We start from the raw sequence: 12,796 nt of genomic DNA, 5'->3' as shown, positions 1-12,796 counted from the left end.
ATTTATAGACCTGGAATTAAATCAAATTGATATTGTTTAGGAAAAATATCTCCTAGAGATTGGAATTATTTTACAAATTTATGTTTTAAGGTACCTCATGGTAAAATAATGTTTCTCTTATAAATTTTGCAGCATAAATTTCTCTGTATATTTGAAAATGTACTGCATGTGTTGTCAACAGGTAAAAAGAAACATCGATTGAAGCCAAATTTCCCGGTATCCGGAGAACCGCCCTCCGGAGAACTGCCCCTTTATTTTACAGGGGGCGGAGAGGTGCCCTCCCATCAAATCTTTATGGGCGGAGAACTGCCCTCCCATTACATCTTTAGGGGCGGAGAACTGCCCCCCGTCAGAATTAAGCAGGCGGTGATCTGCCCCCTCACAATAATTCATTGGGCGGAGAAGTGCCCCCCCGTGTCAGCTTCAACCAACACTTGAAACGCATTATTCCATGCTTCACATAGGTTGTTGGTTCTTGCTTCTCCATGGACTGTTGCAGTGTGAACGTTCCATGTGTCTAGCTGAAAACGTGGCGGTGTTCGTCTGAAGCGCATCATGCCGTCAGCTGTTCGCACGCAAATGAGAATATATGTACATGCTTATATACGTTTGCAACTCAATGCGTCACTAGACTTAAATTTCAATTAATGACTTACCGCAATAAATGCACTATTCTTTAATATTATAATAGCTAAAAGGGTCGTTTTGGATTCATTATGAACTTTTCGTATACTAATACAGTTTATTTATAATTATTAATAATTAACTTACTGGATTGGCGGAAGTGACAGTTCCCTTGCAGTTCTCACTTCGTCGCTGAGAACATTCCCATCGAATCGTCGACTTGGTTTCCTTCTTCTTTGTGTACGAGAAACCTTCATAGCATTAATTTAGCAGCGCCTCTCTGACTTCTAATGAACTCCATAATTGATGAAATGGTTATAGTGATTTGACAGTCTATGTTGCATTTTATACATTTGACGGAAAACAGTTTGCATTTTGAGCAAAGCGTGTCGTGCATTTTCAAAAACAAAATCGGTTTCAGTTTGCTTTCATTTGCAGCTAATTAGACAGGCTGCGAACGTGTTACCGTAAACGGCAGATAAAAACAGCAGACAATACCTGCATCGGCATCGCCATATTGAAAATAACGTCTTTGATCGGTTAGTTTTTTCCGTGTGATCTCAACAACAACCAAAGAGAAATAGCTAAAAAGATTGTCGAGATAATATTTCAATTTTCTTTTAATACTTTTTTTCAAATGCCCGAACCGATTGGTTTGGAACTTTGATAATGTGTCAACATTCTTATTTAAGGCCTTTTCATTACTTAATATCTTGTTTTCGTGATTTTAAAACATAATTTTCACATTTCCTACTGTGCGATTTCGCAACAGACACTCCTTTCAAAAAAGATGCCACGAAGGCTATAAATTCTTGTATACTTTAATGTAGATTATAAACGATTATAGTACGTATCGCCATATGGAGTCTGCTATACATGCTATGGGTCTCGGTATACATGCCCGATGGTGTACAGAATTAGAATTAAATATGTATTACCAGTGCATCCGAAACTATAGTTTATTCAAACGATATCAGAAATAGCTTATAAAACAATGGCCTTTTTGATAAGAACATACACCATGTTTTACTTACGAAGAGTAAATATAAAGAGATATCAAATTAATTTACCCAACGAACAACAAAAGATTCGCTGCATTCACGAACAAGGAAATCATAACTAGATCTACTTCACTTAGGTGAAAACACTACTAAAAGTATTACAATTCAATACATAGGGTATGTTTTCAGTCTTGAAAAATGTGAGAAAACAACGTAATTACCGAATTGATTCTGTCTTGCAAACGACAATGATAATCGTGATGATTGTAAACTAATCATAAGTCATTATTATAACAGATTTAAACGAAATAAAGAGTCAGGTTTACCGCGTTTTCTCGGAATATTTAATAATTAAACATATAGCATACAAATTAGTTTCTTGCAATCTGCACCTGTAATTATTGCAATATTGTTGACATCTACTGAATTGTCCACAAAATATCCACTCTGTTTAACACTTGTGACGAAGTCTCTTCATGAAAATGGTCACTTACAGTGTCTAATGGATATTATCACACGATTCATATTATCACAAGTAAAAACAAATGGCTCTTCTAGGGGCATGTGCAGGCAGACCATCAAAAGAACCTATGGCCACAGATTTTTTTAGGAGAGGTGTTCGACACTAGGAGTTGTCTCCCTTTGGAAGTCGGTTGTTCATAATACTATGCAGAAGAATACCTGAAAATATTAAATAAACTTTTGTCACAAAAAGCATATGAAAGCATAGTGTAACGGAAATTATTGTACATATAATTCTTATTGAATTTAAGGAAATATATCTTTTATCATACGGACAAAAATAGTTTGTAAAACCTCAACAAGTAAATGCAAAAAGGTATACTTGAGAAACCATAAAACATGCTATCATGTTATTACGTTTTAGACTAACCATGTGACTATTCATACCCTAGAAAATGCAATTATAAAGGCGCATATGTTATGTTCAGACCAACGAAGTGACTTATAACAGATGCTAAAATAATGAGGTTACGGAATGCAAAAATGCATACCTCATGAAAATATGTAGTGTGTTTAATACCAACAATATAACTTCTACATTCTCCTTAAGACTCTATACATAACATGAACCAAAATTATTAGTATACATAATAGACACCTAAATGATTAATTATCAGAATGCAATTGCCATGCCTCTATTATTATTCGCTAATCAACACCAAAACACGCTCTAATGTAATCTGGGACAATCCTTCTATGTGATTTATTCCTCAAAAATAGTGAATCAGCCAACCAACAATGATCCATCCAAAGGTTAAGTTATATTGACCCACAAACAGAGTTTTGTTTGATTGTAAGGTATCTCGGGTATCTATCAATATATATGTGCATGCTTTGTTAGAGAAGACACACACTCTAAGCAATGGTTTGGATGGAGACTTGAGGCAAGATCTTACTTAATCACGGATGAATTTGTGAATGTAGAATTGTTGTATATTTGGAGAAATTAACTATACGATGTGAAATCGGAACAGATAATCAATTAGACTTGGATTCATCCATGACTTTATTTTGAATATTTCATTATACGGATGCATTGATGATACAAGAATGGGAACGACTTGCCAACATTACTGCATTCACTCAGTCAATACGGTTCACGTCATGACGTAGTTAATCAAACGACTGTGCAACACTTTGTAAGTTGTTTTTGGTTAAGACAATGACACTTACAGGAATAATTGTCTTGTTTAAAACATATATAATTATACTTCACTTATTAATATTCTTAGGACTTAAGAATAGTTAATTCATGGTTGTCAATCAAGCAATAAACAGCAATTTGAAATGCTTATGCTAATCAACAAAAACAAAGAGAAGGTAGTGTCGAAAAGCAATACATAAGAAATCATAAGAGCTGTTTGTTAACAAAACGAGAGCGCCGACACGGTTGGAATTAGTACACAAACATGAAACACGTTCTAACGTTTTTAATCCTTATTCAAATTATTAAAATAATGTCAAATATTATGCAAAATAGTTTGCAGATTCAAATACAAATACTGTAATTTGACCCACTTCGATTGGCACCCAAAATCGCAAAGTAAATGTTTGTCGTCAAAAAGTTTAACGATATTACAGAACTGAAAAAACTCAAACGTCTTCTGACGTCGCCGGTATTAAACCAGTAACGTCAGGAGTTGTGAGCGGATGCGCTACCACTGCGCCACGCTAACGTTCATGACCTGTTGTGAGCATATAACCTAATGTAAATGTTATCTCACTATTGAAAATTGCAGAATTGTTTTACGAACGATTTTTTTTTGTTATCTTAGAGTGTGTTTTTTTCACTAAAAATGGTAATTCACGAATCATGGTCTTAGAAAAATTATCAGAGGAACATCTTCAAAAAACAAGAGCTCCGCGGTCGGAGAAAGATGCCCCCCCCCCCAACCAGGGATTGAAACAATCCGCTCACAAGTTATATCACGAGTTATCAATCGGAAAGGAGTTCACATTCAATGTCACAGTGACTTTGATCATTGACCTAAATTTCAATAGGGATTACCTACCGTTCAAGGTCAATGCATCTGAAAAGTATGAGGCCCATGCCTCAATACTTTGATGATGACATATAGAACAGCAACCAATTTAAAACTTAATTTCACAGTTACCTTGAACTTGAAAAGTGACACCAATTTCAACAGGGGTCATCTACTGTCCAAGGCTAATGCATATGTGAAGTATTAAGCTGATCGTTGGATTCGTTTACGAGTTATTGATTGAATACAATTTTCACACTTATTGCGACTGTGGATTTTGACCTAGTGACCCCAATTTCAATAGGGGTCATCTACTATCCAAGGCCAATTCACAAGGGAAGTATGAAGCCAATTGGTGAATCAAGACCCCAATTTTATTAGGGTTTTATTAGGGGCCATCTTTTGTTTAACGCCAATCAACATAGGAAGTATCAAGCCAATTAGTCCCTCCTTTATTGATCCGAAACAATGGTCACCCTTAGTGTGACCTTGACCTTTGACATTGTAACCCCAATTTCAATAAGGGTCATCTACTGACAAAGGCAAAGGCACATGGGAAGTATTGTAGCATATTTTTAATAAGCTTATTTTGGCCATTTAATTATGCTCAAGCTGTAAATGCTGGTCTCACATACTGCTGATAAAAAACAGGTGAGGGCCATCCCTCCCATAAGTGATGACTTCTGCAAATGTCCTGAAATTTGCATATTTCCAGAAATTTGCATGAAATTAATATATTGGCTTATTGGACTATTATATAAAGGGGGTTTGGGGAAAAAAAGGGAGAGGAAAACGGATGCTTTTAATATATACTAGTATATACAATTGAAAGCTTGGGCATTGATATCAACACTTAAATGGCCTAAATATATTTCTCATAATCATTACTAATTTTTATTTTTAAAGTGTATTCCTTTGTGTTATTTCTTGTATAAGTGTGTGATTGTGAAATACAATTATTAGCTGACATTCGAGTTTGGATTTAATAATTGAACAATTAAACGTGGACTAGTGGCAGCAAATTTACCGTTGTTAATTGCAAAAACTGATCCATGTTGTTTTGGGGAAAGCCCAGATAGACTGGAAGGAAAAAAACGTTACAGTTTCAAGCCAATTGGTCAATCTGTTCATAAGTTATCTGGTCTTCTGACAGACCCACCTTCATCCAAAAAGAAAATACCCCCTCTTCTTCAAAGGGAGGCATTAAAAGTTTCTATGCAAACAATTGTATGTTAAATATCTTATCTATCTATCAATTTTGTCTGCCAACATTCTACTACATCAGGGCATACCACTTGCTAAACATGCGACCGACTAAACCATCAACTAAAACTAACGGTAATGTTAACACATTTTTATTTATAGTTGTGAAATTTACGACAGAACTATATTTTCTTGTTGAGTTCCCGTGCAGAACTTCTTTTTGTGTTCTCTTGCAATCTCTTTGTGTCATGTAAGACAAAGAATTGTTTGTAAAACATCTATATCCCTTCCCATCACAACTAATATTAATATTCAAGGACTTTAATCCCCCACAGCCAAAATCTTGAAATCAGAGGGGGTAATCATGTGACTATTAAGATGGCGACGTCCATGCCGAAACAGAAATTTTCGCATTTTATAATTGTTTTACTTTTGTTTAATGTTTAAATGCTGCTCAATTTTCAGCCATATCACTTAGAAAGTGGACAGCGTTTATATCTTATTAACATTCGCTATATATTTCGACTTTACTCGCTTCAAATTTTCGTAGCGAAAGCTGTAATAGTGTGATACTGCTAAGAAATATGTTAGTGAATATAAATACAAAAGAAATGCTAATCACTTTCTTATATGGCTGGACATTAATATTAACATAATGAATACAAAAACAATAAGAGATGTGTTTGTCAGAAACACAATGCCCCCTACTGCGCTGCTTTGAAGCCATATATTTGACCTTTGATCTTGAAGGATGACCTTTACCTTTCACCACTCAAAATGTGCAACTCCATGAGATACACATGCATGCCAAATATCAAGTTGCTATCTTCAATATTGCAAAATTTATGGGCAATGTTAAAGCTTTCGGACAGACGCACAGACAGACAGACGGACTGACGGACAGTTCAACTGCTATATGCCACCCTACAGGGGACATAAAAACTAATTAATTAACCACACTAACAGTGGAGGACTTACAAGAAATATACCCCTACTTTTTAAGATAGAATAAGTATACATCTGCCACTACCTGTTGCGACAGATACGTTCAGTGAGGGAACGGAAGGATGGTCCCCACTCTGCAGCTGGTGCCCAGCTATATACAGCAGCACATCACACTGTGAAGATATAGTAGAGGGTAACCCTGAAGCTTCATTGCCTGAAGAGCAAAGTGGCAGGAAGGGTTACTTAATCGTTACTATGTATCTTGAATGTTAGTCATATATGGCTACCTGTCCTATGCAGCTCTATAGATAAAATAAAAGTATATAGCCTCTCATTTATATTTTGATTTAATTGACATGTGTTTACTCTATAACATTAAGTTACATTTTACTTTTACTAATAAGATATAAATTAAGACACACATGGGAACAAAGCTGTATTAATAGAATTTAAACAAGAGCTGTCAGAAGACAAAGTGCTCGACTATTCGAGTGCTTGCCAGTTTAAGGTAAGCCATCATGGGGAAATTGTTCATATTCAATAAGGTAGAGGTAATATAGTCATATTCTAAGTGGAAGAGGACCATAATTGAAACATATTGATGCTTATGTTTTAAAGAAGTTGTACTTTATAGACGATTCTAATTTCAGGTATATTTTCCACAATCTATTGAAAATTTGTAAAGACATAAAACAAACTAATAAGATTTTATTTCAAGTTTGATAGCAATAGCTTGGGTGGGATGGTTTAACAGTCCTTAAAAAACAAAATAAATAAATATTTGTGGGTTTTTTAACCATGTTAAAACAAAAAATCTTTTTGGGTTGGTGGGGGGGGGGGGGGTGGAGAGGGGAGTATAATGTGGGTGTGTGGTCATTTATTACATGATCTTTCAAAAGAAAAGAGAAAAAAAGAAAAGAAAAATATTTATTTATTTATTTTTTGAAAAAAAAGAGGAAAGAAAAATATTTATTTATTTAATTTTTTTTTTTTTTTTTTTTTGGGGGGGGGGGGGGGGGGGGGTTCTGGGGGGGAGAAGGCATGGGGGATGGTTTGGGAGGAGTCCATTGTGTTATGTCAGGTAAGTGTTGTTTTGTCAAAGTATGAATCAAATCTGATCATAACAAGGGCTGTTTGTAAAACATGCAAGCCCCCCATATGGGCTGTCAGTTGTAGTGGCAGCCGTTGTGTGAATACGTTTTTTGTCACTGTAACCTTGACTTTTGACCTAGTGACCTGAAAACCAATTGGGGTCATCTGTCAGTCATGATCAATGTACATGTACCTATGAAGTTTCATGATCCTAGGCCTAATTATTCTTGAGTAATCATCCGTAAACCATTTTACTGTTTTGAGTCACTGTGACCTTGACCTTTGGCCTAGTGCCCTGAAAATCAATAGGGGTCATCTGCCAGTCATGATCAATGTATCTATAAAGTTTCATGATCCTAGGCATAAGCATTCTTGAGTTATCATCCGGAAACCATTTGACTATTAGGAGTCACTGTGACCTTGACCTTTGACCTAGTGACCTGAAAATCAATAGGGGTCGTTTTCCAGTCATGATCAATGTTCCTATGAAGTTTCATGATCCTAGGCATAAGCATTCTTGAGTATTCATCCGGAAACCATTTTACTGTTTCGAGTCACTGTGACCTTGACCTTTGACTTAGTGACCTGAAAATCAATTGGGGTCATCTGTCAGTCATTATTAATGTAAATATGAAGTTTCATGATCCTAGGCGTAAGCATTCTTGAGTTATCATCCGGAAACAATTTTACTATTTTGAGTCACTGTGACCTTGACCTTTGACCTAGTGACCTGAAAATCAATAGGGGTCATCTGCCAGTCATGATCAATGTACCTATTAAGTTTCATGATCCTAGGCCTAAGCATTCTTGAGTTATCATCCGGAAATCATTTTACTATTCAGAGTCACTGTGACCTTGACCTTTGACCTAGTGACCTGAAAATCAATAGGGGTCATCTACCAGTCATTATCAATGTACCTATAAAGTTTCATGATCCTAGGCCGAAGCGTTCTTGAGTTATCATCCGGAAACCATCTGGTGGACGGACCGACTGACGGACCGACTGACGGACCGACCGACCAACCGACCGACCAACCGACCGACCGACATGTGCAAAACAATATACCCCCTCTTCTTCGATGGGGGGCATAAATATAGAAGTTATGGCAATTTAAGCATAATTTATTAATTTGACCTTGAGCGTCAAGGTCATTCAAAGGTCAAGGTCAAATTCAACTTGCTGGTACAGTACCCTCATGATAGTAAGAAAGTATTTGAAGTTTAAAAGCAATAGCCTTGATACTTCAGAAATAAAGTTGATGTAAACAAAAAATTTAACAAAATATTCAAAGTAACTAAGACAAAAAAGGGCCATAATTCCGTCAAAATGCCAACCAGAGTTATGCAACTTGCCCTGTACAGTCCTCTTACGATAGTTAGCGAGTTTGAAAGCAATAGCTATGATATTGTAGTGTTCTGCCGATTGCGTAGATCAGCATCATCTATTTATTGTTACTTTACAGATAGATTCTGGATGGTTAATAAAATGACTTTAAGACAATTAACGTTTCAGACTGTTTTTTATTTACTATTTCCGTTCACCTTCAACTTTAAACATTATACAATTTAAGTTGATAATACACATATGCAGGCACCCACTGGCTAACAAATTCTGCGTATTCTTTACACTGATCCTCTTGAACAGATACAGATTATTCCCAATATGGCGATATTAAAAAATATTCAATATAATCAGCTGATCAAAGACAGATCAATTCACACAAGTGCATTAATACAATACATGCAGCTTACGCTTAAATAGTTACTCTTTATGTTAGACTGTTAGTAAAGTATTAAGTATTAAAAAATAAACCATTTAAAAGTTATAGCAATCAAACCACGTACTCGAAAGACTTTTAAGTTAGATTTTTGTTTAAAAATGACGTGGAGTTGGTTCCTATGAAATGACTGAGCGAGACTGCCTCCGAGCAAAAAATTGGCTCCTTATATACTCTGTGATGGGATCGACCATAAATCTGGGGCGAAAATCGGTCGAAAAATGGTCTTAAGGTGGTCATGTACCAACTATCGGCCAATGACCAAGAATACATGGGCAAAAAGTGGTCGGTGACGAAATAACTGGTCAATGACGTCATTATGACTTAGCTACATTCGAACGTCAACTTAACAACTGACTCAGTAAAACAGACAAATGGCAGCCATCTTGGATTTAAAATAAGAATTAAACATAAAGCGCAGTTAAAGTATGACATTTACAAGAGCGGTGTATTATACCATGAAATGGTGTGGGCGTTTTCTGTTCGTTGCCGACATCCTTGACTTGAAACAATTCAACCGTTACTAACACAGGAAGTAAGATGGCTGACGGCTGACAAAAATGTGATTTCACTCAAAGGAGTTTTACGATTTCTTAATGGATAATGGCATCTTAAGCAAAAAGGAACAAACATATAAAGAGACTAAGTAGAAATTGATTACATGCAATGGATATTACCATTCACACACGTGAGTAAGAAGTTGAATATATGCTTTAAGGATCAGTGTAATGAAATTTCGCGAGTCGTAATGTTACTTGCAATGTAAGTCCGAACACAATCAAGCCCAGGATAAAATACATATTAAGTGTAAAATTGTGCTTATAAAATAATAAAATTTGATAAGCACAGTTTATACAAAACAATGTTGGACATGACTTCTCGCGTTGGGTGCCTGTTTAAGATGACAAAACAACAACATCAAAAGGTAAGAATTGTTAAAACAAACATCTTTAAAGTCAATCAGAAATGCTGGGGCATTTCATTATTTTAGGAGTAAAATGGACCAAAACACAAAACTAAACCCAAATGTACAATTATCTAAGTATAAAATGGGCCATAATTCTGTAAAAATGCCCGTCAGATTTGCATAACTTTGCCTGAACAATCCCCTTATGATAGTTAGTAAGTGTTGCAAGTATGAAAGCAATAGCTTTGATATTTTAGGAATAAAGTGAACCTCAACACAAAACCAAATTTTCAATTTTCTGAGTATAAAAAGGGAACATAATCTTACAAAATGCTTGATACAGTTATCTGCTCTTGTTTATAGATTGGGGTCATGTTCGTAAAGAAGTATGCAAAATATAAAAGCAATATGACACTGTACATGTACATTGAAAATATTTGAGGTGGTACGCAAACTTTATCAGATTTATCAATAATATGCATATTCTAAGTGGAAAAGGGCCATAATTCTTACAAAATGCTTGTTACAGTTGTCTGCTCTTGTTTATACATTGGGGTCATGTTGGTAAAGGTCTGCTCTTGTTTATACATTGGGGTCATGTTGGTAAAGAAGTATGCGAAATATGAAAGCAATATGTCAAGGGAGATAGAAAATATTTGAGGTGGTACGCAAACTTAACATTCCAACGCTCACGCAGACACTCATTCTAACGCCGACGCTGGGGCAAGTAGGATAGCTCCACTATATATATTTCATATACAATAGTCCAGCTAAAAAGGACTGTACAGCATATAGCTGATATATAATTCCAAGACCAAAAAGACATAGTAACACAAATTGACAAATGATTATTAAGATCACCATTATATTGTTAATTGTGTTAAAGTTGAAGGATGACCATGCAATGTAAATTGTTTCCCTACCAAAGATAAACAAGGCAGGCCTGTTAGTCCTGAAATCTCTAAGGTCCATCACAGCTTCGTCCTGCCGGTCACAACTTGTACCCACCACTATCCCACCCACCTCCTTCCACCTCTGAAACACACACATAATGTTACTACAAGAACTATGACAGAGTTTCATTCTCCTTCTAAAAGGAGCTAACTTTCTCTGTGTAAATATACGTCTTAAGACAAGAGGGCCTGAAAGGCCCAAAGTCGCTCACCTGAGATAACAAGATATTATTGGGACAAATCTTCTGACCAAGTTTCATGAAGATCAGAAATAAATGTGGCCTCTAGAGTGTAAAAAAGGTTTTACTATAGCCACATAAGGAAAAATGCCCCGCCCCCTGGCAGCCATGTTTTTCAACCAACCGGCATCATTTTTTAACTCATCCAAGATATTATCGGGATGAATCTTCTGACCAAGTTTCATGAAGATCAGACAGTAAATGTGGCCTCTAGAGTGTTAACAAGATTTTACTATAAAGAAAAATGCCCCGCCCCTGGTGGCCATGTTTTTAAAGCAACCTAAGCCATTTTCTAACTCATCCAAGATATCATTGGGAGAAATCTTCTGACCAAGTTTCATGATGATCGGAAAATAAATGTGACCTCTAGAGTGTTAACAAAGTTTTACTATAGCCATATAAGGAAAAATGCCCAGCCCCCAAGGTGGCCATGTTTTTCATCATTTCAACCGGCATCATTTTTGAACTAGTCCAAAATATTATTGGGATGAATCTTCTGATTGAGTTTCATAAAGATCGAACTATAAATGTGGCCTCTAGAGTGTTAATAAAATTTTACTAAAGCCATATAAGGAAAAATGCCCCGCCCCTTGGCAGCCATGTTTTTCAAGCAAACGTAACCATTTTCGAACTCATCTATGAAATCAATAAGACAAATCATCTGACCATATTTCATGAAGATTGGACAATAAATGTGGCCTCTGGAGTGTTAACAAGGTTTTACTATAAGGAAAAATGCCCCTCCCCCTGGCGGCCATGTTTTTCAACCAAAGGGCATCATTTCTGAACTCGTCCAATATATTATTGGGATGAATCTTCTGACCAAGTTTCATGAAGATCAGACAATAAATGTGGCCTCTAGAGTATTAACAAGATTTTACTATAGCCATATAAGGATAAATGCCCCGCCCCTTGGCAGCCATGTTTTTCAAGCAAACGTAACCATTTTCGAACTCATCCAAGATATCATTGAGACCAATCTTCTGACCAAATTTCATGAAGATTGGACAATAAATGTGGCCTCTAGAGAGTTAATAAGGCAAATGTTGATGGCACACGAAGAACAAAAAGCGATCACAAAAGCTCAACATGAGCATGTTGTGCTCTGGTGAGCTAAAACAAGAGCTGTCAGATTACATCACACTTGACTTTTCTTGTTGTTGTCAGACCTTCTTACTTTTATATATAAGTTAATTTAAAAAGTAATTAAGTACTTTTCTTATTTTAAAAATATTGTATGTGACATATATCCTCTTTTCCTATAACTTTGTGCAACCTTATAAGTTCGTGTACTATTTTATGGCGTAAACTCTAAGCAACATTCTAATGCACGTGCCCGAAAACTGTTAACTTTTGTAACGCGAGAATTTCCACAGCCAATAAGACAACAATCATGAGGAAAAAAACAATAAATATTATTTAATTGTCCATTTTTTTTACCTTGTTCCCATAAAAATAGCCTAAATAATGTTTAAAATGTGCACATTTCCTTTACCAGACGGACGCGGCCATGTTTGTCAATGATTTGATCCTAAAATATTGTAAGGGTA

General features: G+C 35.9%; 1 protein-coding gene across 10 annotated transcripts in view; it reads right to left on the bottom strand.

Moving 5' to 3' along the window:
• Positions 1-1,946: 1,946 nt before the first annotated feature.
• Positions 1,947-12,796, bottom strand: part of LOC127855509 (rRNA methyltransferase 1, mitochondrial-like) — a 30,844-nt gene continuing 19,994 nt past the window's right edge. For all 10 annotated transcript variants that reach the window (XM_052391194.1, XM_052391177.1, XM_052391217.1 and 7 more), the window contains 3 exons: positions 10,978-11,089; positions 6,363-6,491; positions 1,947-2,306 (listed from right to left, as the gene is read on the bottom strand). In XM_052391194.1, coding sequence (XP_052247154.1) covers positions 2,251-2,306; positions 6,363-6,491; positions 10,978-11,089 — 297 coding nt within the window. In that variant the 3' untranslated portion in view covers positions 1,947-2,250. The remainder of the gene's footprint in view (positions 2,307-6,362; positions 6,492-10,977; positions 11,090-12,796) is intronic.

The sequence above is a fragment of the Dreissena polymorpha genome, chromosome 1 (assembly GCF_020536995.1).
Source record: "Dreissena polymorpha isolate Duluth1 chromosome 1, UMN_Dpol_1.0, whole genome shotgun sequence".
In the NCBI taxonomy this organism is placed as follows: Eukaryota; Metazoa; Mollusca; class Bivalvia; order Myida; family Dreissenidae; genus Dreissena; species Dreissena polymorpha.
The sequence above is the reverse complement of the archived record's forward strand: the minus strand, read 5'-3'. Positions and strand labels throughout refer to the sequence as shown.